The 27,674-nt window shown below is 49.6% G+C and overlaps 1 protein-coding gene across 2 annotated transcripts in view; it reads left to right on the top strand.

Annotated features, from left to right (window-relative positions):
* The first annotated feature begins 15,138 nt into the window (after nucleotides 1-15,138).
* Nucleotides 15,139-27,674, top strand: part of Slc13a3 (solute carrier family 13 member 3) — a 39,928-nt gene continuing 27,392 nt past the window's right edge. Inside the window, exons 1-3 of one of the 2 annotated variants that reach the window (XM_052181574.1) lie at nucleotides 15,139-15,401; nucleotides 17,974-18,137; nucleotides 25,557-25,623. In XM_052181574.1, the coding sequence (XP_052037534.1) occupies nucleotides 15,166-15,401; nucleotides 17,974-18,137; nucleotides 25,557-25,623 (467 nt within the window). In that variant the 5' untranslated portion in view covers nucleotides 15,139-15,165. Of the gene's footprint in view, nucleotides 15,402-17,973; nucleotides 18,143-25,556; nucleotides 25,624-27,674 lie in introns of both variants that reach the window. The other variant, XM_052181575.1, reaches the window with a different exon arrangement.

The raw sequence follows: 27,674 nt of genomic DNA, 5'->3' as shown, positions 1-27,674 counted from the left end.
GAGTGAGTTCCAGGATAGCCAGGCAGAAACCTTGTCTTGAAAAACAAAAACAAAACAAAACAACACAACAAATAAAAAGAATCACAGCTCAAGATCCACAAGCCAGCTCAGGGATGTTTGGGGCAGCTCCAGTGTGTGTGTGTGTGTGTGTGTGTGTGTGTGTGTGTGTGTGTGTAGCAACCAAAGCATAGAAAGGACCAGGCATTCCACTGAGCTTTCCTAGATCGTTTGTGGCAAATTAAAACTACTTTGAGGCGGGCATGGTGGCACAAACCTGTAGTCCCAGCACTTGGGAGGCAAAGGCAGGCAGATTTCTGAGTTCGAGGCCAGCCTGGTCTACAGAGTGAGTTCCAGGATAGCCAGGGCTACACGGAGAAACTCTGTCTCAAAAAAAAAAAAAAAAAAAAAAAAAAAAAAAACAAAACCAAAACAAACAAACTACTTTGAGGTAGCCCCTCACTCCAGCACAATGGCTGTCATCAGGAGATCTGACAACCTGGGGACTGGAGAAATGCCTCAGTGGTTAAGAGCGCCCACTACAATTGCAGAAATAAGTATTAAAAAATATTAAAGAAATCTGACAAAAGTGTTGGAGAGGATGTGGAGAGAAAGGAACATTTATTTCCTGCTGGTGGGTGTAGAATTCACAGGACCATCATGGAAGCACGTTTGGAGCTTCCTCAAAGACATTTTAAATAGAACTAACATGAGACAGCTATTCTGCTCCTGGGATATACCCAGAAAACCCCAGGTCCTGCCATTTGCATTTGTCTGATGGCTAAGGATATAGAACACTTTTAAAATTAGGGATCGGCTAGTCATGATTCTGGTTTTTTTTTCTTTCTTTTCTTTCTTTTTTAAAACCCTGTCTATTCAATTACTTTGCCCATTTGCTGATGGGCAATTCTGTTTCCTGAATATTTAATTTCTGCTATTCTTTGCTAAATTCTGATATCAGCCTGTCTGAAGCAAAGCTGGTAAAGTTTGTCTCCCATTCTGAGAGGCTCCCTGTGCTGACTGCTATTTCCTTCTCTGAATTCTGACTTTTATTTCCTCAGAGTCCCAGCTGTGGTACTTAGGGCTGGCTCTCAGGCTGCAGGTTTTCTGGTCAGACAGTTCTTGCTGACCCCGGTGCCTTAAGGAGTTAGTCTCTCGGGCTAGTGTCTAGAAGTTTCAGCATCCGGATCTTAAAATCAAGGTCTTTAATCCATCTCAGATTGATTTTGAGGCAAGGTGAAAGATATGAATCTAATTTCCGTCTTCCACAGGTGGATACTACTCACCCCTGGTTGAGCAGGCTATCCTTTCTCCAATGTATGGTTTTGCCTCCTTTGTCAAAAACCAGGCGTCTGTAGCTTTGTGGGCTGATTTCCGGGTTCCAATTCGGTTGGGGTTCCCTGTCTGTTCCCATGCAACACCGGGCTGTCTTTATCATCATAGCACAGCCTGAGACCAGGTGTGGTGGTCCTTCCTGCTGTGTCTACCCCTAGGTCTGCTTTGGCTGTTTGTGGTTCCATATGAATTTTGGGGTTTGTGTGTGTGTTTTTTCTAGATCGGTGAGATGTGGCGTCAGAATTTTGATAGGTATTGCGATCTACATGTAAGCTTTAGCACTATAGCCATTTCCACAATATAAATCCTGCCAATCCAGGCGCGTGGGTGGTCTCCTCCCCCTTCAGCATCCTCTGTGATTCCTTTCTATGTGACTTGACATTTTCATTGTGAAGGTCTTTCTCATCTTCGGTTAAGTGTATTCACAAGTTTGGTGGGGGGTCTATTTTGAATGGGATATTTTGCCAGTTTCTTCCTCCATGTTGTAAATATTTGAACTCAGTCAGGGGTTTCTACCCCACCTTTGATCATTCAGTTCCCAGGTAAAAGACACAAAACTTTTGTATTTCTACTAAGCCTTAAAAGCACACGAGCTGGGCAGGTAGCTACCCTCTAAGCTACTAGAACCGACTTCCCCGAGTCATAACTTGCCGTATTCCATCTGGGCTTCTCTTAGCTCTAATGGGCCAGCCGTCGTGGCCATGTTTTCATGATTCATCTACACCATGGCATCTTCTCTCGCCACCTTCCCTCCCCTCTCTTGTGCTCTCCTGTCCCCGCCCCCAAGCTCGAGAACCTCTCTCTCTTCTGCCCAGATGCAGGCTGTAGGCAGCTTTATCTACCAATTGGAGATGACTTAGCATCACTTGGCACACAAGAGGATCCCCTCATCCCCAAGGCAACCAGGGCCAGTATTTAGCACTACTCTACCTAGCAACAGTCCAAGAAGATACAAGAGCTTTAAGTTAAGGAGTAAGGCTTGCACGGAAAAGGCTGGTAAGTGTGAGAATTCACTCACAGGCTGTACCTTCCGGTACAGAATTCAGCATTACAATACCCAGCAACAGACCAAACCCCAACATAAATAGGGAGGTCCTTTTCGAATGGGACATTTTTCTATTTTGAACGGGATATTTTTCTACTTTGAATGGAATATCTTTCCTACTTTCTTCCTTGGAGAGTACAGGAGAGAATAAGATCCTGGAATGTGGTCCAGCCTTGGCTACATGCGACACAGGGAACATTTCTCCCTCAGCCTTCCCAATAGCTGTCCCTTGTCACCTCAGTGACACACGACTGCTCCAAGGGCACCTCTGGCAGCTGTGGGTCCATGGGTTCCTCTATGAAAGCTCCCGGCCACAGCCGTGGTTTACGGCAGCTCAGTATGAATGAGGAGCTGGGGTCCCTCTCTTCCTGGAGAGATGTGGGTGGGAAGGACAGGATTACTGTCTTTTGAGGACATGTCACATGCCAGACCCCAAGCTACTCTTTAGTTACGCACTGGCTCCCTCACTCGTCACGGCAACTCTGTTCAGAAATGGGTAAACTGAGGCACCAGGCAAGTTCAGCACCTCCTCTGTGCACAGGTATGGTTATCATAAGATAAAGCCATGGCGGAAGCAGGATGGTTTGCACCCATGGGCTTCAGACCTCCGAGGTGGGTCCGGGTGCCCTATGTGCCGTGCTGGGTAAAGCCCTTTGCAGTCAGTGCCTTTGACTCCTCACACTGGAAGGTTCTGGCAGAGGAAATGAAAGGACGACCCTCAGCAGAAGGGGTCCTACATGCCCTTCTACTTCTTCCCTGGGTGGCTCAGCTTGGAGGGTCAGCCTAGCCGAATACGGGTTCCCTCTTGCTAAAGGGGAGACGGAGGCAGGAAGGGCTCTGTCAGAAGCACACTCAACATTCATGGTTGGGAAGTCTACCTGGGCCATCCTGTTATACAGCGCATGGTGGGTCTCTTCCCAGGCCTTACCCCTCCATGGTTCAGGCCCAGAAGTCACCAACAGAGTGGGTAGTGGCTCAGGGGCCTACTATCGTCTCTCTTGAATACCCTGCTCAGTGCATGAGAGGTTTTCCTGGCTGCTTCTGGTTCCATACAGGGGAAGAAGGAGTTAAAGGGGGCAGAGAAAGTTCCCATCCCTCTGCCCTAGCCCCAGCTCCCCAGAACCAACAACTAAAGGCTTTCAGTTGTGTGTGTGTGTGTGTGTGTGTGTGTGTGTGTGTGTGAGAGAGAGAGAGAGAGAGAGAGAGAGAGAGAGAGAGAGAGAGAGAGAGAACGCAGGCACAGCTGGTGGAAGGTGGAACAGCCTCTCCTTTGTTGTTTCCTCCACTTCAAGGGAGACGCCATCTAAGCTCCCAGGAACCCAGAAGGCAGAGGGCTTGAACCTGGAGATGACCAGGGCGAGGAGAGCCAGGATGGCCCCACTCCCCAGCCCTTACCTTCCCATGACCCTCTGGGGCCAGGTGGCGCCCAAGGCTTACTGCTCCCACTGTGGCCCAACTTTGCTAAGGACAAAACCAGACTTCTAGGGAGACCAAAGAACTATCGTGTTCAGCAGGGATGCTCCCCCAGGGCTCCAGGCAGGCACTAGGGCCATCCTGCCCTCATCAGATGACGTGACCAACTGAGGTACAGAGACATTCCTCATTACACAGCTGGCTTAAAACACGGCACTCAAAAGCCAACTCCCAAGCCTAAGCTCCCTTCCCCACCTCTGGTGTCAGTGCTGATCTCCATAATACCTTGTTTCTGGAGAACCCCAGAGACTTCCAGAGTCCTAGCTTGGCATGCAACTGGCCAATTATTCCCCTGGGCAGCCTTCTTCAGTGTCCTTGCCCTGTCCAGCACAAATCCCCCTTTCACTGCATCTCCCAGTGGAAACACCTATTTAGAGCTGGATTGAAACCGCACCTCCAGGTAATGGTTAAGCAACACTGCTCTGAGCCTCAATCTACTCATCACCACAATGGGCCCATCTTTCCAGGACTCACACAGTGTAAATAAGGACAGACTCCAGAGACCCCTGGCAGTAGCTGAATCAAGCTCATCTACTTGACTGAGCTGCCATGGCTGAGACAATCACCCTGAATGTGCTTCTGGCCTAGCCCTCTCTGCCTCAGTCTCCCCATTAGCATGAGGGAACCTGTAAACAGCTCTGCTGACCCTCCAAGCTGAGCTACTCAGAGAAGAAGGGGAAGGGCACGTAGAACATATTTTGCTGAGTGTCTTGTGCTATGGACTGGGCAGGGGCCTGCCTCCCGTGAGCTGGTGCATCCGGTAGAATCACTTCCGGTCCTGTAGAATCACTTCCGGTCCTGTAGAATCACTTCCGGGGTAGATATGGACTCCAGCAGCAGGTGGCACGGTGGTTCGTGGCAATCGTGTTCTTTTACTTCCTGGCTGTTGGAACTTAGGAAAGTGCCTAAGTTTCCCTATGCTGCAGTTTCCACCTATGTAAAATGAAAAGACTGCTGGGAAGGAGCTCGCAGGGATGAGGGGAAGCTTGGTTTGTGTCTAGGAAACTGAAAGAGCAATGCCCATTGAGGTGCTCGGGCAGCCCTCTGCAGTTCTGAGGACTAGTCTGGATATTTGTGACCCACTGACCCTGTGCCTGGCGGCCTGGAGGAGCTTTAATGAGCCTGGGACTCATCCTCCCTGCACCCTCCGGCCTTTCCTCTTCACTAAGGCCCGAGGTTCTTGGAGTCCCCCTCTCTTCCCCTCTAAGCTGGAATAAGGCTCGTCTGCCCTAGTTGGGTGGCTGGAAGGTCAAAGAAGTGCTGAGGAAAACCTCAGTGGCCACCCAGTCGTCCTTGTTATCTTTAGCTCAAAGCTCAGAGCCCTAGGAGAGGCTATAATTAGTAGAGGCTGTCTGAGATAGGGTCCCATGTAGCCCAGGCTAGTCTTGAACTCCCTATGTAGCCGAGGATGAGTTCGATCATCTAGCCTTTCTGTCTCCGACTCCCTGGGACCCCAGTTACAGAATGGGACAGTCTAAGTGGGATTTGAACCTCATGTGACCAATACCTTTAGACTGGGAAGGTCTCCTGACAGGATCAGGCTGCCAAATGTGGATGCATCTCCTGGTCCCGTGTTTAGAGTTGATGTAATTGTGGGACAGTTGGGGAGACAAAGGCACAAGCGGAGAAGGAGCTGCCCAAGGTCACATAGTGAGTCAGCTTCTTTCCCCAGAGGGCCTCTGCAGTCTGCTCTAGAGTTGGGTCAGGCTGCTGGGGGCTCCTGATCTGAGGCCATTCCTGAGCGGAGTCTGCCTGTCCGCTGGCTTGTGAATGATTAGTGAGGCCTGGGCAGCCAGAGTGTGTGAGGTGCCCCGGGAATACTTTTAATGAATGGCTCTAGAAGCTTGAACTTGTCAGGACATCTGCTAATGAGTCCAGGGGTCAGCCTTGTGCGGGCTGGGGGCAGGGGCAGCATTCCCTAAAGCCGCTCTGCCGACCCCGCCCCCAGCTCCCCTGTTGAGATCCCAGCAGGCCTAGCTGCTTGCTGGTACTCTTGACAGCAGCACGCAGACATGGGGAGGCTCAGAAGGGACAAATGCTTGCCCCAAAGCTCTTGAAGTCTGGAAGCTGTGGCACAGAGCCTGGGAGTCTGCACTTAGGACTGGGTGAATCCTCCGGGCCTTGTTTCTGGGCCTCCGAGGCCTTCCCAGGCCCCTGACTTAAAAGTGGAAGCCTCTGCGGGCTTTTTGTGTTTCTATTGTGCTCCTGTTTATGTTCCTAGGCCAGGACCTGTCCCCAGGCCAGTGGTCTGTGCTCTAAACTCCCTTCCCCTCAGCACCTGTGTCTGAGTGGTAGCTATAATCATGTAGCCGAAGCTGGCCTCAAACTTGGGATCCTCCTGCTTCAGCCCCAGAGCGTTAGGACTATAGATGTGAGCCACCAGGTCAGGGAAAATCTCATGCAAAAGCTAAGAAATGTGTACCAAGTGCCAGGGCCATTCTGTAGGGAGTGGCGCCACATCTGTAATGTACAAATGTCACCGACTCTGTGCCATGATGGGCACCAGGTAGACCCACAACAGCAGTGCAAGGAGGTTGAAATTCTTTAAAAGAGAGTTAAATATTAGAGGCAAGATTTGAACCTAGGAACCGTGGCACTGGACATCACCCTGTGAGCTACAGTTCCTGTCTCACTCTCTGTCTCAGTTCCGTGTTTACTGCTGTCTCCATGGTCCTGCTCTTGCTTTGGGGGGACTGCCTGTCTACCAGGCAGACTGGAAGTGGTAGTAGAATGCCCCTGTTCCTACCCTATCTGCTCGCCAGCAGGCTCAGGGAGGGAGGTGGTTTGGCCAAGGTTCCATACCACAGTCAGAGTGCCTAAACAGGACGCTTCAACCCCTGCTTGGCTCCTTCCCTGCTGAGCCCCACATTTAGGCCTTGCCGTAGCTGTGCACCCCAAGAGGCTCAAAGAGGCAGGTGCTGCTGAGGGCAGCTGGTCCCCAAGGGTAGCCTGGCTCTCTGCCACCATCCGGGTCACTGCCCACCCACACCCTGACAAAGGACCCTGCTGGGGCCTGGGGTGGGGGAATCTGGCGAGGGGAAAGGAGATCGTAGTGGGGGGTTCAGTATCCTGTGATCTCCTGTCCTTGTCCATTTCCCTCTCTTTCCTTCATGGGCAGAGGGGCCAACCTGCAGCAAGGGGGAAAAGTCACCTGGGGCTGCCTGGAAATCATTTCCCAGCTCAAAAATTAACCTTCTGACACGGCATTTTCTCCCCCTCCCCCGGCTTGCTTCCTCTGAAGACTTTAATCTCTGTGACGAGGTTCGGCCTAAGCTCAGAAGCGGGCATTCTTTGGTGAAGGGATTACAATGCTTCCTGTGAGAAGGCCAGGTCCTATCAGTATGCCAGGGTAGCCCTGGCATGACTTTGGCTGAATCAAGGATGACGACCAATTGCCAACCCTTGTTCCTAATCAGTCTAGGATAAGAGTGAGCCCAGGATACCCTACAGAGCAGATTGAAGGGGCTGCCAGGCAGGGGAGGGCGCAAAGTTTGTGTTAAGTACACAGTGGTGCATGCCTGGAATCCCTCATGAAGTAGAAGTATGGGGATTATGGAATCCAAGTCCAATCATGGCTACATAGTAAGTTTGGGGCCAGCCTGGGCTACACAGGGCTCTTGGCTCAAAAAGCCAACTAATCCACCAGGTAAACACCAGAGCAAAGGTCTCTCCCAGGCTTAGGGCAGGATGTGAGCGGAGGCTCTGACTGAGAAGGGCAGCTCTGACAGACCTGCTCCGCGCTGCCTGAGCCACACCTTAGCTCCTTGTAGCTCACTCTAAGGGCCCCTCCCCCTCTAGGGAGTTTACCTTCACCGTGTGTTGTGAGCTGTTGTCGGGATTCTTTCTGCCTATGCATCTTCTCATCAGCTGGAGTTGATGGCTAGTTTGCTGTCCATACTCTGTCCTCCCTCCAACTCTGAGGCCCACACAGGCAGGGCGTTTGTCTGGCTCTGTTTGCCTCCATGCTCAGGTGTCAGGTATGGTATCAGTAGATACCAGCTACAGGCAGGGCACAGCCCTGTGACTGAGTGGGGGGGGGGCAGCAAGAGAAGAGCCACCATCCTGCAGGGATCAGACTTGCTTTTCTGGTTGTGGTTATGGGTGAAGACAGAACATTCGTCATAGGGGGGATGCCCCATGGGGGGGGGGTGTAGCTTAGAGCCAAGACTCCAGTGTCCCGAGAACCACAGGAAGGAGAATAAAGGGGAGCTCAGGCCCTAGGGACAGAAAGCACTGCTCTCAACTCTGTACTGTGCAGTGAGGATCTGAGCCACCCTGTGCCCAAGTGCTCCTGAATGCCCAAGAGATGCTTCAAAGCACTTTTCTGTGGAATTTCACAGTATTAAAAGATTTGCTCAACAAAAGGAATCTGTGGGTCAGAAAACCCGCCTCTGTGTGATTTTATTTGTCTGCTTTTTGAGACAAGGTCTCACTGTTTTAACTCAGGCTGGCCCTCTGTCCTCTCACTTTGGCCATCCTGAGTTCTGGGGTGACAGGCACGTATCATCATGTCCAGTCTGCAATATTTTTTTTTTTAAAAAAAATTGATGAAGTCACAGATGCCTCTGAGAGGGGACCCACACTCCCCACTCTGAAGGTAATGTCACTAGAGGGATGGGTCTGAAAGAATTCCAGGACCGTGTGCTAAAATGGTCTGCTGTCCTAAAATCCCCAACTTACAGATGCCAAAGCTGAGGCCGGGAGAGGCTGGGAAGCTTTCAGGACCATGGAGAGAGCACACGACGCCCTCTGTGGTTCTGTGTTCTGGCCAATCCTGAAATAGCTGGCCCAGACAGGGAATCCACAGGGGTCGCAACCCCACTCTATCTCACTGCAATTCCACTTCTGCCTCCGGGTCCCTTGGTTCATGGGCTCAGGTCAGCCACGTGACCACGCCACCATCTGTGGCAGCAGCTGGGGCACGGTCCCTTTGGATTTGCTCGGAGGTCCTAGAGAAAGCTTCCTTTCTGGGTCACTTAACTCCTCTGCCTTCCTGCTTTGGTTCTGCCCAGAGGCTCTGCCTCCTGGGTTTGCTGAAGGACCACCGGACGACTTGGGAAGAAAAAAAAAAGAGAGTAGAAATGAAAAACAAAATACCACTGATGGCGGAGGACCCTGAGAATGAGGCCTGAGAAGATGGCAGTCTGAGAGGGGAGGCGACAAGGACGTCCCAGGCAGGGCCAGGAAGAAATTGATACAGATGGGACCCAGGAAGCAGTTGGAGTGGGAAGTGGTCATTGGCATAGGAAGAAAAAAGAAGTCTCTGCCGCGTGCCATCCAAACACCAGAGCCCCACGTCATAAGCTTAGTTAAAGAAGTAAAATTTAGAATTCTAGATTCTGCACAGCACTAGCCACGTTTCAAGTGCTCCCTGCTCACGAGGGGAAGGACTCCGTTGCTATGGAAAGTTACTGTGGGTGGAATTGCTTTCCAGAGTCGAGGTCTGAGGCAGGGTGCGATGGAATTCACCAGAACACTCTGAGTCTCTTTGTTCCTCTGAAAACTGGGAATCATGATTCTTAGATGTTTGCCTTCCATAGGAGCCCTCGGGGTTAAAAGCCTGAGAATGCACGCTGAAATGTGTCACTGATGGAGAATTCTTAGGGATGAACTCACAGAAAAACCTTCCTTATGCATGCTCTGTTCTTCTAAGTCTCCACAGCTAACATGGTCATGTGTGTGTGTGTGCATGGGCACTTGCGCATATGTGTGTATGTGTCTGTGTACATATGTGTGTGCATATGTGTATGCATGTAGATACAGGATGTAAGAACTTGTTAGTGGGGGTGTATTCATGTGAATCTATTTGAGATGATTTCTAACTACATAGTCCAGACTGCACTTGAACTCACAGTGATCCTCCTGCCTCTGCCTCTCAGGTGCTGGGATTACAGGTGTGTACCGTTCATCATGTCCAACTCTCCTTTTGTTGATTGTTCCTATCTTTGGTCTGTTTTCAATACCCCCCTCGTGTCCTCTCTCTAGAAGGCTTCCTGTGACCACCTACTGCCTGAGCCCCAGAGTCCACCATCCTTGGCTGAGTGTCTATTTTTAGACCCATTTGTTAATTTATGTTTTTATCATTTTATTTCTTATTTTTGAGACTAGGTCTCACCACATTGGCCTGGAGTTTGCAGCATAGTCTAGACTGACCTAATGCTAATCCTCCTGCCTCAGCTTGCCTGGGGTTCTGGGTATGTGACACCAGGTCAGGGGCTTCTGTTTCTCATGTGGAGATGGTCGCGGGGAGGCTGTCATCTCTGCTTTAACCTTTCACGGAGGAGTGTTTGCTCTGCGGCTCCCACTCTGTAGCACACTTCTTCCTGGGTTATTATTCTCTTCCCCATTCCGTTCTCTCTCTCTTCTCCTGGCAGCATCGCGTAGGTCACCTGGCTGCTCACCATATCCTTAGGGCCGTTCTTTTAGAATCAAGTCTTGGAGGAACATGTGGGGACAGTACCCTTGAGCCCTTCTGGAACCCAGTGTGAAGAATGGCACATGCTTGGACTAGATTTGGCCTTTTATGTCTCTCTTGGTCAGAGTGCATACCAGGCTGGGCGTGGCAACATACGCCTGTCATCTCAGTATTCTCAGGTGACTTGAGACGCTGAGTCAGGGTCAGCCTGGGATACACAGTGATTTTAAGCTGTGTCTTTTATTAAAATTAGTGACCACCAGAACACTGAGCCCTCAGTCCCAGTGCTGATCATGACCATCACTGCCCTGCACCCGTCACAGGCAACCTGTTTCCTGTCAAGGGTCCTGGGGCCTCTACAGTCAGCTAACCTGGACTCTGGACTGTCACGTAGCTCAGGATACTCCCTCCCCCAGGTGCAAAAACAGTAAAGATGGTGTCGCTTCCCAGAAACCAATGGACTGGGCTGCTCTGAGGATGCATCTATGAGCACAAGGATCCTTCTAATGCTAAGCCCTCATCCCACTGCTGTGGCCTCGTCTTCATCCCTGGGGGTGAACTTTACTCTTTCATCGTCAAAGGTGGCATCTTGTTCTGCTCTGTCCCTTTTTGTGGCTGGTCTCCAATTGCCCTAGCAAAGGTGACCGCGGTAGAAAAGACTTTATCTTGTTAACTCGTAGCCATGTGCCTCCCACTTACCCATCCTGCTTCCAATAGTGTTCAAGAGCTCTGCTCTGAATCATTTCTCTCCCCAAGACTCAGCTTGGTTGGGAGGAGATAACAGTGGCCCTGATCAGCTCCCCAGAAAATCTGAATCCATTGTACATAGGACGCTCAACTAGGGATGCGAAGATATTTGGGGTCACCAGCAGTGTTCCAGATGCTAACCAGAAAAGAAATGAAACCTGTTTCTGACCCGTGTTTGCTGCCCAAAGCCTGCTGTCTTCCCAGCTTCCTGTCAGGGTCAAAGCTCCAGGAAGGAGATTTGTACAGATGGAGTCTTTAGGGGAAAAGATGGAAATCAAGACTCCTGGGAAGACTCAGCAGCAGCCCAGGAGTTGCGACAGGCCTTGGCTTGCTGGGCATGACTGAAGTTGATGGCTTTCTGCAGTCCTCTCTGAAGAGAGTCGGGAGGGAATAGCAGCCCCATAGAAGTTGTTGGGGGACATAAATTGAACCTATGTGCGTGAGAGGCTTGGGACTTAGGGAATATTCTGGAAATGGCATTACTACTGCCATGACACATCTACCTGGTGACTTGAGTCAGGATACAGAAGGAAACAGGACCCTGGCTCTCAGGTGATATTCTCAGGTAATTTCATGTACCCTGTCTAGCAAATACTCTGTTCTACTTTCTTTTCTTTTTTTCTCTTTCTTTTTCTTGTGTTTGTTTTTTGGGACAGGGTTTCTCTGTACAGCCCTGACTGTCCTGGAACTCACTCTGTAGACCAGGCTGGCCTCGAACTCAGAAATCCGCCTGCCTCTGCTGGGATTAAAGGCGTGGCCACCACTGCCCGGCGATTTACATTTTCAAGGCATTTATTTTCTTAGGTTGCCAGCATGAGGTGGCTCAGTTTCCCTGTGTCACCCCTTTGGCACTCTAGTCCCTGTGAGGCTGCCTCTAGGTTTTTGTCTGATGAGTTTCAGCTTGGGTGTTACCAGCCAGGAAACCACGTTGTTGCCTGAGTTTTAGGCTGGGTTTTTATATGTGTGCATCGCCCCCAAACACACCAACTTCTGATTAGTCAGAGAGTCTGATATGCAAGATTTCTCTATGGCCCCACAAGTCTCCCCGGGATCTGAGTGTCCCATGAGAAATGGCATGTCCGAAGGCTACAGAACAGCAGAGGAGGGCCTGGCCTTCAGACTCTGTGGAAGGGTGCGTTTTCTGAAGTGGAGCAGGGAGCTCCTTCTGAATGGTCATCCAGCTTTCCCTGTTTGGCTTGTAGCTAATTATTCCTCTGGGATCTCAAACAGGACCTAGGGACACACCTAGCACCGAGTACACTGATCTGTCCTGCGGCTGGGAGTTTACAGCTGTGACTGCAGCCACCTGCCCTACTGCAGCTTGGGGAGATCTTTACTTTCCAATCTCTGTATCCTGAAGCTCCAGCCTAAAGTCTAGCCAAGAGTGCCCACCCCCACCTTCTACCCACTCACTCATCTAACTGTTCATCTGTCTCTTACGTACCCACTCATCCTCTCATCTGTACACCCACCGATTCCTCCATCTATCTACTCATCCATCTATCAACAATTCTATTCACCCATCCATTCATCCATCCATCAATACATTTATTCATCTGTTTATCCATCCATCCATCCATCCATCCATCCAGTCATCCGTCCATCTGTCCATCCACCAACTCATCCATCCATCTGTCCATTCATCTACTCATACATCCATCAATATATTTATTCATCCATCCAACAATATATTTATTCATCCATCCATCCATCATCTATCCATCTATCTACTCATTCATTGATCAATACATTCATCCATCCATCCATCCACCCAGTCATCCATCCATCTACCCACTCATCCAATCATCTGTTCATTCATCCATCCACTTATTCATCCATCTCTACATACATACATGCATGCATACATACACCCCATTCATCTGTCAGTCACTCATTCACATGTTTATTTACCCATTCTCCACTGTAGACATAAGCACTAAGTATGTTGAAGACTGCATTAGGTTCTGGAACACGGAAGAGAATGAGACACAGCAAACTGGGACCCTCCTTTCATGGAATTTTGGCCCTACCTTGGGAGACAAAATAAGGAATTCCTGTTGAATGCTGGAATCCTCTCAGAGTACATGCAGTCGGGCTGATTTTCTAGCCGTTTCCATGGAGTACCAGCCAGGCACATTTAGGGAGTACTATGGATGACTGCATCTTGGAAAACTACATTAAACAAATGGGGATATGATTCTGTAGCCTGCCAGCATCCAATACATTTATCACAGAGCTTTAGTAGATGCTAAGGAGAACAGTTGTCTGAAGCTTCCCTGGCCTCGGAACCCTCCTTGGGGATATCTTACATGACCTTAGATGACTTGCCTGGGCATCTGATAGAAATTACATGAAACCTGACCAGCCCCGATAAATCTCTCTTCACGGTGGTTCTGTCTGTGCAGAACACACAGCATACTTTCTGAGTGCGGTGTGGCATCTCCTGCCATCCTGAAGCCCATTAACGTGTCTATTCAAGTACCGTGCCCAGGAGGTAGATAGCCCAGCTGGGGAACTGCTTGCCTTGCAAACATGAGGACCTGAGTTAAATCTTCAGAACACACTCAGAAAACTGTCATGGAGGCTTCTGCTCATAATCCAAGCACCGGAGAAGCAAGAGAGGAGGGCCCCAGAGCACACTAGCCTCTCAATTCAGCCCATCAGTGAGCTCCAGCTGATGAGAGACCTGGCTCAAAGAAGGCAGACAACATTCCTTCCTTCCTTCCTTCCTTCCTTCCTTCCTTCCTTCCTTCCTTCCTTCCTTCCTTCCTTCTTTCCTTCCTTCCTTCCTTTCAAGATTTATTTATTATCGTATGTAAGTACACTGTAGCTGTCTTCAGACACACCAGAAGAGGGCGTCAGATATCATTATGGATGGTTGGTTGTGAGGCACCATGTGGTTGCTGGGATTTGAACTCAGGACCTTGGGAAGAGCAGTCAGTGCTCTTAACCACTGAGCCATCTCACCAGCCCCAGCAGACCATATTTCTAAGGATGATTCCTGATGTTGGCCTCTACACACCAACACACACACACACACACACACACACACACATTTTAAAAAGAATTATATATTTCTTACCAGAAATGGTGACTGGGACCTGTAACCCTAGATACTTGGGAGACTGAGAGAGAAGAATTAGAAGTTCAAGGCCAGCCTAGGCTATGACATATGCCCAAGGCCAGCACGGGCAGCTAGTGAGAGTCTGTCTTAAAATCTACAGAGTCAAATTATAGCTAGAGACAGCTCAGAGTTAGAGGATGATCCAGCATGGGCAAAGCCCATGGTTCTATCCCTGGTACTTCACAAAACCAAAAAAACCAGACCACAGCAGAGCAACCAATGTTCCCATCTGCCTGTCTCAGAACGCAGCAGATGGCTGCTGGGTAGATAACCCTTGTTAGCTGGATTTGCCTTAGACAGGCTCCGGGTCCACCTGGAGAGCACGACTTCTTTTTGAGTCACACACAAAAGAAGCTCCCATCGCAGGCAGAAGGCACTCTTTCTTCCTTTTCTTCCTTCTCTCTTTCTTTCTCTTTTCCTTCCTTCCTTCCTTCCTTCCTTCCTTCCTTCCTTCCTTCCTTCCTTCCTTCCTTCCTTCCTTTCTTTCTTTCTTTCTTTCTTTCTTTCTTTCTTTCTTTCTTTCTTTCTTTCTTTCTTTCTTCTTTCTTTCCTGTAACCGGACTATGTAACATTCAAGGGCAACCTTTATAGATGGCATTTTTCCTAACGTCACATCCATAACACCACCTTCAGGTTTCCCACAGGGGTCATGCCTCAGGTGCCCATGGAGGAACCTTCTAAGTCCTCTTGGTATCCTTTTGCCTTACTCCCCTCTGCCTTTCCAGAACTTTCTAGAATTCTCTAGAAGTAAACTGTTAACATTCTCATCCTTGGGGTTTCCCACAGAGATAATGGTGTGAGGGGAAAATGGTTTCATATATCTCCAACGTCTGTGGTCAGAAAGAAAGCTTCTCACAGAAAGCTTCCTCATTTTATAGCTGAGCAAGATGATGCCATCCACTGCTTCCCTGAGTGGGAGCCTTGGTGCCCCTCCCCCCATCGCCTCTGGCCTGATGCACACGCCACTGACCTGGTATCCATCCCCTGCTCCACACACAGGAAGGTCGTTGCCTGTATGTCATCCTGCTCATGGCAGTGTACTGGTGCACGGAGGCCCTGCCCCTGTCAGTGACGGCTCTTCTGCCCATCATCCTCTTCCCCTTCATGGGAATTCTACCCTCCAGCAAGGTCTGCCCCCAGTACTTCCTCGACACCAACTTCCTCTTCCTCAGCGGCCTGATCATGGCCAGCGCCATCGAGGAATGGAACTTGCACCGAAGAATCGCCCTCAAGGTCCTCATGCTAGTTGGGGTCCAGCCCGCAAGGTAAGAGCAGGCCACAGGGAAACCTGGGGTGGGTGGACGGCAAAGCTCTTCCTAGTTTCTCGACAACTTGATGCATTTCTTAAATATGCAGTGTAAAGCTGATTTGGTGACAGCAGTCTTCAGTATGCTTCAAAGAACTCCAAAGCTAGACATGGTGATGCATGCCTTTAATCCCAACACTCAAAAGGCAGAAGAGGGCAGGTCGCTATGAGTTCGAGGCCAGCCTGGTCTACATAGTGAGTTCCAGGACAGCCAGAGCTACGTAGTGAGAGCCTGCCTCAAAAAAGCAATAATATAAAATAAGAGTCACTGGAGACAGAGTTGGATGCTGGCCCCTCAGCCTTGTGCACAGGGATTTTAGAGTAGTGTCACCAGGCTTCTTGGGATGAGGTCAGTCTCCTCTGCTCCAGAAAGTGGCAGCACCCACCTCTGCCAGCTCTGTCGCCAGGTCTCATGAAGTCCTTGTGGATTAACCAGGCAAGTCCAAGGGATCCCATGGGCTCAAGTGATAAAACTGGCTGCTCGCTACCGTTCTTGGTGGTTGCCAGACTGAAGGGCAGGAGTGTGCTGTCCTAATATTTAACCTCAATCGGGGCCTTCTACCCCACCTTTGATCATTCAGTTCATGGATAAAAGACACACAACTTTTATTATTAATAAGCCTTAATCAGCACTACAGTTGGCCAGAGACCTACCCTCTAAGCTATTAAAATCTATTTCCCCAATTAATAACCCTGAATTAGAACTTGCCATATTCCATCTGGGTCGCTCCTAACTCCAACTGGCCAGCCCTCATGGCCGTATTCTCCTGACTCACCTAACCCATGGGGGTCTTCCTCCTTCCTATCCTGTGGTTCTCCTCCAAAGCTGAGCCTGGGAGCACCAAGCCCCGCCTTTCTCAATTCTGCCCAGCTACAGGCTGTAGGCATCTTTATTCACCAATCAGGGATGACTGGGGGTGGGGGGGGGGCAAGATCACATAGCATCACTTGGTCAACTGCAGATTCTCTCGTCCTTAGAAGTAACCTTACTGCCAATATTTAGCAATACACTATCTAGCAAAAGACCAAACCTCAACAGGAGTGGCTTGGGGGAATCAGGGACTCAGTCTCCGAGACCCACATGGTGGTAGGAGAGAACCAGCTTTGAAAGTTGTCCTTCCTCTGACCACCAACATATGCCATGCTATTTGTGTACACACACACACACACACACACAAACACATTTTTTGTGCACACCCTGGGTAGATATATAGATAGATACATACATAGATAGAAAGATAGATAGATAGATAGATAGATAGATAGATAGAGAGGTAGACAGATACATAGATACATAGGTACATAGATAGATACATAGATAGATAGACAGACAGACATAAAGACAGACAGTGTAATGAGAAAGTGCTCATGACAAGGTGTTTCAGTAACACTGTCCCCGGCCACTGTTCATGCTGTTGAACCACCCATCCCCCATCCCCCATTCCCATTAGAAGACCTGTAGGATAGTCTCAGACAAAAGCTTGTTTAATGCCAAGTGTACTTGGACTCCCCCCCCCCAGTATAAAGTCCCAGGGGAAAAGGAGGGGGACTTCCTGAAGGGGGGAGTCTCTGGGCTCAGCTGGGCAGAATGGACAGAAAGGCCAAGAAATAAACACCCTGAAGACGCAGCACAGGAGCCAGGAAGAAACAGGTTTAAGAGGAGACAGAAATGGATGAAGACTCCAGAAGCCATTGTAGTCATCGGGAACCTGACAGGAGCTGGGGTCCTTGGCTTAATCTAGAGTGAAGCCTCCGTTTACCTCCTACCTAATACAGTGCGGTTATACACTCTCCGTGTGGAAAAGCCCATGACACTAAGAGCGTGCTGGTGTGGGTGGGCCAGACAGAGGCTGGAACAGGAGCATTCAGGTGGGCCTTGGGCTGGCAAGAAGCTCAGGTCAGTGGGCAGTAGGAACCAGCAGGCCTGGGAGCAGAAGAGGGAGGGGCAAGGTGGCAGATTCTAGTGCCCTGGAAAGGACACCATTAAGGATCTGGGGGCAAGGCAGGGAAAGGTTAGGCTTGGTCTGATGTCAACAGTCAAGTTCTTTAAGCACAATATGCCAAGTCGTTCTTGGACCTAAAACAAGCCCTGGGGCAGGCAGGGTGTTTCCGTGGGCAAAGGCACTTGCTGGCCGGCTCGGTGACCTGACTTAGATCCCTACAACTCACACAGAGGTGAAAGGAGAGACCCGATGGAGCCCTGGGACACACACACTCCAAATCAAACAAGATATGCCTAGACAGGCAGTTGCTTCTGTGTTTGCTACATAGTTCCAAGCCAGTCAGAGCTACGTGGAGAAATCCTGGCTCGGAGTAGGGGTTGGTACGAGGGGCGCTATCAACATAAGAAGAGATCCCATCACAGATTACACTGATCTGAGGGCTCTGACCTCTCTACCCCGACACTGGGATCTTCTGTGAACTCCAGTTTCCCTCCTGTAAAACCAACACTTAGGCTCTCCAGGGACTAGACCATAGTCCCCTGTGGACCCCGAGTTCTAGATCCAGCCCTAACTCCTTCTGTCTCCCAGGCTCATCCTGGGGATGATGGTGACCACGTCATTCCTGTCTATGTGGCTGAGCAACACGGCCTCCACCGCCATGATGCTACCCATCGCCAGCGCCATCCTCAAGAGCCTCTTTGGCCAGCGTGAAGCTCGGAAGGACCTTCCCCAGGAAGGCGCTGAGAGTACAGGTAAGGCTGGACGGGTGCCAGGGCCCACACCACTGCTGGGGGGGATGGGCATTGGAGGCCCACAGGCCCCCGGGAAAGGCCAGGGGCACATACATGTGCTGGGCACACACTGTGGGCTGAGTTTTAACAATGACAGTTAATTAGAATTGGAAACACCAAACCATGCATCCCTGGACATTTTAACCTCAGCATCATTGTATACTAAGCAACCGGTTAAGCACCCTTCCTGTACATTTAAAAGCAGGGGCTGGACTTATCAGATGAGCAAGTGTCGGTGCAGGTAGGAACAGAAACTGGGCAAATTCTCTGCTGGAGAGAGCCTAGCCCAAGATAGCTCTCCTTAAGGGTGTTCTGCAAGAACTTAATCAAGTTACAGGAAATGTTTGCAGTTTCTTTCCCAGATGCAAATCCTCAAAGAACTCTCCAGCTGACTGGCATGGAGAGCCTGTGGTGCTGTTACTACAGTATTCTCCACTATGGGAGGAGGGATGCTTTCACATACACAGATATGATTACACACATATATGCATGCACACACATGTATGCGTGCACACATGCATCCCTGCATACACGCATGCACATTGCATGTACATGCACATAAGCATACATATACATGCCTGCACATGCATGTTCATATCCACATCTGCACAGCATGTACACTGCATACAAATGGAAACATGTACACCTGCACACATATGTATACTACATACACACGGGATACCTGCACACACAGGTACACATGCACACGCATGTATATCTGCACACGCATGCACATTGCATACATATTCACACCTCTACACATATGTGTACTGCATATACATGTACATATCATACACATGCACACATGCATAGCCATGTACACGTGCACATACATACATGCATGTATACTGCATACACACATGTACATTGCATACACATGCTACAATATATACACAAGCACACATCTATGCATGTGCATGTACCCATGCATATATGCACACACATGTATACTACACACACATGGACACACATGCATACCTGCACATACATGTATACTATATACACATGGACACTACACATATACACATGTCTGCACAAATCACACATTGATCCGTACACCATCTACAGACTGCCCATGCCCAGTACCATGGACTCAATATGCATGGTACTGAAAGCTAAAAGAGGTTCAGGAGCGCTTCACAGTTGGGTTTGGAAAGACAGAGTGAAACATTTAGAATGTTACCCTTGTGAAAGAGCAGAGAGGTATTGTCACAGGACACAGTCTTCCAGGTAATAGAGGACGTTTGCCAGGTGGTTGGGCTGGCAGTTGGTCCCTGTAAATAACCAGACAGTAAACATTTTAGACTTTGTGGGCCACTCTGTCGCAACCTCCCAACTCTGCCTTTGAAGAAGGCGGCAGGGTGCCGGTGGCTGGCTACATGCCAAGAAAAGGTCCGCGTGGGAGCCAGAGTTAAGATTTCCGATAACTGTGTCATCCCCAGTGTTTTTCTTCTGTGGGTCTCATGTATTTCTGTGTTCACGGTACATGTTTTCATATATCTGGGGAGGTCCACATGCAGTGTATCTTTTGCAGCACAGGCTCTCTCTATGATCCTGGAACTCACTGACCCAGCCAGCTAGCGAGCCCAGCCAGGATCCTGCTGTCTTCTCCTCCCGGCTATGGGATCACAGATATATACACCACCTGGCTTTTCAAAAATGATTTATTGATTTTTATTTTACATGCCTTGGCATTCTGCCTGCGTGTGTGTCAGATCCCATGGAACTGGAGTTACAGACAGTTGAGAGCTGCCATGTGGGTGCTGGGAATTGAACCCAGGTCCTCTGGAAGAGCAGCCAGTGCTCCTAACCACTGAGCCATCCCTCCAGATCCTGCATTTGGCTTGTATTGGGAACTTGGAATGAAACTGAGATTCCCATGCTTGTATAACAAGCCCTTGCTGATTGAACCTCTTCCCAAGCTCTGGATAGTTTGAACTGTTTAAAAATTCTAAGAGCTGTTCTTAGTTGGCAGGTCAGCTCAGACAAGGTGGGCCAGATTCAGGCTACAGACAGGGCTGCTGAGCCCTCCCACATTGTGAGGCTCTGAGAGGATGGCCTCATGGTCACCCTGGGGTGGCATCAGACATTTGACATCTCCCTCATTCATTTCAACCTCAGGAATCTATTATCTTCTGTTTTGCCTGATGTGTCTTCAGAAGAACCAAGCTCATGAGTACTTACTGTGTTCAAGGAACCTTCTGAGGGTCTGTGTCAGAGTGAGACAGGATCCCATCGACATCATTCGGATAAATAGAAATTGAGGAAGAAATAAGGAGAGGATGGAGAAGTCCCCAGAGGTTACCATGGCAACATAACCTGTGTCACTATGTGTTTGAGTCAGCCCGACTGACTGGGGCTGTATTCCTCCCATTCCGTTCTGCCTCCCGCAAGGTGGCCACATAAATGTTGGATTGTCCAGTCTGTTATAACAAAAACAAAACCTCTGAGACCTTTAAAGGAGAGGGGACTTGCCTGAGGTCATAGATAGTGACAGTTATAAAAGGAAACCTACAGACATTTTTCCTACTCAGCAGGCTGTGGGGAGGTCGAGACCCTGGAACCCAGGCCAGACATCTGTCTTCAGGCTGCAGGATCAGAGACCTGGAGGTTAATGATCAGCCTCAGAGGCTCAGGAAACTGTTAACTTCAGAGCAAAGAGAGGGGCCCTTTCCACTCAGTTACTGTGTGCTAGACAGGAGGTGGGACGTGTGGGGTTAGGCTGGTGAGCTCCGATTTGAACAAGGAGTTTGTCAGAGTTTGTCAGAGTTCATAAGGGTCACCAATGGCCAGGTCAGCAACCATGCTGATACAAACTTCCCTTTCCCAAAGACCCTGAATGTCAACTTGGCCCAATTTCTCATTAGCCTGTTTGATGTTTACGGTCCTCATTCCATAGATGGGAAGATAGAGGCTCACAAAGGCAAAATGTTTTGCCCAAAGGAATGTGGTTGTCAAGAAGAGGCAGAGCTCTGAGCACACGAGTAGATGGGAGCACTGGACAAGACCTAAGAGGTCCTCCACCTCTCGGGGAGTTCCTGACACCTCTCCCTCCAATGTTGCCACTGTTGTCTGAACGGTTCTATGGCGTTTTGTCCTTACTGACGAGGGAGCACTGTTCTAACCCAGGCTTCAGCCGAGGAGAGTCTCTCAAGGCTGTGCTCCCTGGAATCCCTCAACCGGTTGGGGGTTTGCCTAGCTTTGAGCCTACACTCTGTCTTTCCTCTGCCTGGGAGAAATATGGCTGGAGTCAGAGCGGCCATTCAGGTTGAGGTAACTGGCTCTCTCCTTCACTCTTGGCTTGCCAGTTGCCTCCTGAGAGTCTCTAATCTTGAAAGTCAGGACTTTGTTGCACATGGCCCGTGACATGCGTGAAACGGGAGTCTGCGACAGAAGAAGGGATGTGTGCGGCAGTTAGGATGGCTCATGCCTGTAATCCCAACATTAAAAGGCCGAGAAAGGAAAAGGTCCCGTGCAAAGGCAGCCAGGGCTACATGACAAGATCCTGCCTCAAAAGCAACAAAAACAAAAAACAAAACACCACCAGGCTTGGGAGATGGTGCAGTTGGGATTCACAGCAGCGCCCTGGCGAAAAGTTAGGCAAGAGGCAGATGCCCGTGCTTCCCGTTACAGGGGAGGTGGAGACCGCAAGATCCCTGGAGCTCCGCGGGCAGGGGAGCAGGAGCTTCCGCTTCAGGGAGAGACTGTCTCAGAAACCTAAGATGGAGCGTGATATAGACACCCAAAGTCAGTTCTTCCAGTCTCTCTAAACCTGGTCACATATAGAAACATGCATGCACACACACACAACTTTAAGACATCAGCAACAAAAGCATGTTGTATAAGTTAGCAGGGTAGGCAGCAAGACCCTCTCTGCCTTTCTTCATGTTCCCTTCCCATCCTGGAAGAGGGGTCATGGGGTCATCTGCCTGCTGTCTGTCATCTGTCTCTAGCTCAAGAAGGATTGGGTCACTTTTATTCATCATATGAATGACATTTGCTGGTGATGTCTTACAGCACTGCTCAGCACATAGTAGGTGCTCAATAAATGCACATAGAAAATGAGTAAGCAAATGAACAGAGCAGTTAGCATCTCTGTTAACACTCTGTTTCCCTCTCCATCCAATGGAGAGAACAATACTTAATTCCAGGCTATGGGACGTGCTGAATGAATTGTGTTCACTAAACTGCCTATTGTAGAGGTGTCTGGCCCTCCATGGGGTACTCTCTGCCTGACTAACAGGCTAACTCTTTCCTGAGGCAAATCCAAAAGGCTGGACAGAGAAGTTGGATTATTCATTAGTTCTATGTCAGACCTTCTAGGTGTTGGGTAAGCCCTGGTGAGAGTTATGATGGGGGTTGGCAGCTCTGGGTAAATCGTCAGTCCTGGTTACTGTATAGGCCTGGCTGGACCACTAACCCACTGGGTTTCCTTATCCCCAGCCTTGACCTGCCTCTCCAGGCCTCATTCTCTAGAGGCAGAGGATGGCTGACTCTGTGGCTGCTGGGGCTGTGTGGTGGCCTGCGCGCAGATTCCAGCTCTCCCACGCAGTGTACACCCAAGGCTTGCTGTCCTCGAAGCCCTTACATAAGCACCACGCTCTGGGCTGACGTGTGGCTCCAGCCAAGGCACCCTAGAGACTTTGCCCCACAGACCTGTTTCCATTCTGTCTCTAAAGCCACTTGGGTCACAGGGATGCTGTGGGACAGGCAGGGTAAATTGGGAGCAAAAAACCTTGGTTTTCCTGTTTTCCAGATTCACCCCCATTATCATCATCACCAAAGCTAGTGCCCGATAGAGAACATTTTGACACCAATATGAACCCCTACCCTTATCCACAGGTGCACACACTGGGCCTCTTATGCTTGGAACCACACACAGTCTCATATGGGGTTCCCCAACTCTGGCGTAGGCCGTGAGCAGCCTGGCTCCACATGAGACCTACATTCCCACCACCAGGGCCAGAAGACACTGCAAGCCCGTCTCCCTTCTGTAACTTCAGATCTGTTGCTCTTGACCCAAACTACACAAAAGAATCTCCTTCCAGGCTTGTCAAAACTACTGAGGCCCCGCCCACTGCAGAGCCCACTACAAACCCTCTGGGTAGGATTCATACCCAAGGAGTCCCTGAGGCTGGGGAGTTCTGCTCCTGGTACTGGTAAGCTCTGCCAATGTCAGATGCTGCCCCAGTACCTGGGGGCCCAGTGGAAAAGATACAGGACAAACTTGAGATGGTGAGGGCTAAGGGTCACTGGGTCAGAGGTCATCCTCTGGGGAGTGACTCCTTCCACCTCCACCCTCATCTGTGTGTTATTAACAGCCTTTTTGTTCCTGCCTCAGTGCCCTGGGCTCTGGCCTCGTGCACTGCATGTGGACATGTGTCCCATTGCCCTAGCCGTGAGCTGTTCAGCAGTCTAGGAGAAGTGGACCCAGCCTTTCACGTGAGACCCCTGCTGTGCTCAACAGGGAAGAGGCACCCCAGGGCACAGCAGAAGTGACGCTGTCAGACACCATGAAGTCTTGTTCTCCTTTGGTGCCAACAAGACAACAGCAGCCTGGAGGAAGGAAGGGCTCTGCAAGCTAGTGGTAGTGTGCGGGGTTGTGTAGGGGTGTGGGTGGGTGTGTAGGGGGATGGAGACTGAGAGAGGCCAAGACAAGAGTCCAGACCCTTCTTCCCAGTGCACAGGAATGACAGTGTGATCTGATGTCCAGAAGGAAACTCAATGGAAAAAATAACAAACCCAAATGGTGATCAGTTGTGCATGTTCAGGATGTGTCTGTGTCCGTGGGTAGGGGGAGGACACAGCGGGGGTGGGGGGTAGAGAGGAGAGGACCTCCAGCCCCACTGGCTTCCCTTGACACACAGCATTTTCCTTCTCAGGACCTCCCACACATCACTCCGAGGTAACAACGTTTCCTCTCATCCAGGTTCCCGTCAGCCAAGCTCTTCAGGATGATCTCTCTTCTTTCCCTGTGCCGCGTGTCCTGTGCCGCCCACTCACATGACATACTGTGCTTGTTCATCTTGTGCTGAGTGGTAGGACCTGTGATGGGCCTCCTGTCTTATCAGTGATTTTGGGGGTACACAAGAGACACAAAGATGGGCCTGGAGAGATGGCTCAGTGGTTAAGAGTACCAACTGCTCTTCTGGAGGTCCTGAGATCAAATCCCAGTAACACATTGTGGCTCACAACCATCTGTAAGAAGATCTGATGCCCTCTTCTGGAGTGTCTGAAGATAGCTAGAGTGTACTTACATATAATAAATAAATCTTGAGAGAGAGGGAGGAAGAGAGAGAGAGAGAGAGAGAGAGAGAGAGAGAGAGAGAGAGAGAGAGAGAGAGAGAGAGAGAGAGAGGGAATTTTGTGCTTGGCACATTTTGTAAAATTTGCATGCTTGAGTTCCAGTCCTTCACTCTCAGTAGTGGTGAGGTCTTGATGTGAACACCACTTGGTCAACCTCAGGGTCTCTCTGATCACCGGTGTGAACCAGCCACCATCCCCTTACTTAATGTGGACAGCCAGCTCCTGAAGTCCATACAAGTAGAGAATAACTCCACAGGGCATTTCTGTCACCTCCGGCTTTCCGTACCCTTTAACCCATCCTGACTCACCACTGTCCCAGCATGCCCTGCTTCCTCAGCTCTTCCAACTCCTACTACAGGGCCTTTGCACCTGTCACTCTATTTCCTGGGGCCTTTTCCTGTGGAGCTTTGTAGGCCCGGCCACTGTTGAACTGCAGGCTCAGTGGAATGCCATCAGCTCTAATGACATGACATCAACGGTACTTGACTGTCACTTTCTCTTTCCTTGCCTGGCTATATTTCCTCTATAACATTCATCGCCATGACAACCTGAAATTCTCATTATTATATTCTTGTCTGTCTCCTATTTTAGAATATAGTCACCACTGGAGCAGAGGCTTGTTTCATGTTCTGCACTGGGTCAGGGACTGTGTTTTCTTTGAACAGATAATGAATGAATGAATGAATGAATGAATGAATACCATCACTCACATTGCTCATGTTTCCCAGGTAGCTTTTAGCAATGGCCCCTCAGGCCAGCCTTGGTTTGTGTTAGGGGTTGTCAGTCAGCCTAGTGGCAGCACCCCTAAACATCTATGGTGGGGTGAAGTGTGGAATGCACTTTACCTTTGCCTTTACCTTACCTCCCCCTCCCATGCCCATCTATTGCTTTTTCTATTCCCTTCCTCCTTCCCCTCCTCTCCATCCCTTTGCTGTGTCTTGACCTGCCTCATTTTTTTTCTTCAGTGAACAGCATCTTGGCAGTGCGATCTCGTTCCCGACTGGCTGCACAAGGGTTGGGAACTTCCCATTAGCCCCCTTTGCCTTCAACATTGCGCCTGCTTTTCTCTCCCAGCTGCTGTGCAGGGAAATGGACTTCGAACAGTGCCCACGGAGATGCAGCTTCTCGCCAGTTCAGAAGGGTAAGCTCTGGTCTCATTCCCAGGGAATCCCGAGCTAGATTCAAGGGGGGAATTGACAAGGACTGGGTGCAGCACCAACCCCCCACCCAGCCCCAAGTTCTCTCCAGATGATGTGGAGTCCAGCTGTTTGGCCTGTGGCTCAGCTGAGGCCCCTAAAAAAAAGCAGCCAGTAGCCAGGTGTAGATAGATATACACACCTGTAATCACAGCCATTTGGAGACTAAGGAAGGATGAAGAGTTGGAGCTTAGCCTGGGATACATAGCAAGATACTATCTCAAAACTTTTAATTATATCAAACTAAATGTCATCCTTGGGCCTGGGGAGGTAGCTGTCAGTGAAGGGCTTGGCTTAGAAACACAAAGATGAATTTGATCCCAGAAACCAAAAATAAAGAGAGGGGGTGGGTGGAGGAAGGGAGAGAAGGAAGGAAGGAAGGAAGGAAGGAAAGAAGGAAGGAAGGAAGGAAGGAAGGAAGGAAGGAAGGAAGGAAGGAAGGAAGGAAGGAAGGAAAATTGCCAAGTATCATGGCCACAGGGAGATTCCTGGTACTCACTGGCAAACTAACCTTCTTGGTGAGTGAGTTCAGGTCAATGAGAGATGCCACTCACACGCTGTGGACACCACCTGAGGATGCCTCTCAGGGTTGAGTTCTGATCTCCACAGGCACACATGCACATGCAGGCAAACATGTGTATCAAGGCAAAACCATGGATATATAAGCACACTGATGCTCTCCTGGGTCCCTCCTTCCAAGAGGCAAGCAACAAGACCCCCAGTCTGGGAAGACCCTCAGGCATTAGCCTCCTGCTACTCCATAGCTGCCTCCCTCTTTCATGTGTGTGTGTGCGTGTGTGTGTGCGTGTGTGTGTGCGCGCGCGTGCGCGTGTGCGTGTGTGTGTGTGTGTGTGTGTGTGTGTGTGTGTGTGTGTGCGCGCGTGCATTTACAACCACAGCACATGTGTGGAGGTCAGAAGACAACTTTCAGTAATCAGGTCTTTCCTTCTACCATGTGAGGCAGAGGGATCAAACTCAGGTTATCTTGCAATCAATCAATTTTAGTTTTGAAAATGAGCTTCCAAATATGTTTTAGAAAGTGCCTGGTTATCTAGGGCAGTAGCTTCACTTTCATTTTCTTGTGAGAGACCAACGCAGGGCTTCCTGAGTGTTAGACAAGCCGTTGACTCACATGCCGGGCTTGCAATTTGTTTTGTGCATTCTAAGGCTGTGAGTTCAAATCCCCAGAATCCAAGTAAAGAAAAGACAACGGAGTTTTGTTATGTGGACCAATGCCTGAGGTAAACTAGTGAGCCAGTCCAGCAGAATCGTGGCCTCTGATTTTGCGAGAGGCAGTTCTCACTATGTATTCCAAGCTGACCTCAAACTCAGGATCCTCCAGCCTCAACCTCCAGAGCACCATGCCATCTCTGATTTCCTCACAATCTCTCAATGATGCTTTGCTTCATTCTTTGTCAAAATGTACAAGGAAAATAATATAAAACAAAATTCAAAGAAGAAATAAAAGCAGGGGAACATGATGGTTTCATTCCTGGGCGAGGAAGTGATGCAAGATTGTGTATACCATCGGCGGCTGGAGGACTGGCACATCCCTGAAGACAGTGTTACAGGAATACTTTACAACAAAGTCCAGGCAATGATATCAGCTGTCTCTCATGAGACTGCTGATGCACACACTTAACAGATACCTCTCAAGTCGCCCATTCATTTTCATTTTACTTTTTAAAAGTACATTCTTACATTTTTAACTTTGCCTGAGTCCGTGTGCATGCGTGTATGAGTGTGCATGCCATGCACACGTGTGGAAGTCAGAGAGCAGCCTGCAGGAGTCAGTTCTCTCCTGCCATCATGTTAGGTCCTGTTAGGTCAGGATGCCTGAGGAGGCATCTCACCAGCCCCAAAATGACACATTTTAACAGCTACGTAGCCGTCCCATCCAGAAAAAGATTCTACATGTAGCTGATTTCCCTTGGGTGGACAGTTTTGTTGTTTTTGAGTGAAATGATATTTAATGCCTTGGTGCACCCTGCTACCC

This window comes from Apodemus sylvaticus, chromosome 5 (genome assembly GCF_947179515.1).
Source record: "Apodemus sylvaticus chromosome 5, mApoSyl1.1, whole genome shotgun sequence".
In the NCBI taxonomy this organism is placed as follows: domain Eukaryota; kingdom Metazoa; phylum Chordata; class Mammalia; order Rodentia; family Muridae; genus Apodemus; species Apodemus sylvaticus.
This window is presented reverse-complemented; position numbering and strand designations above follow the sequence as displayed.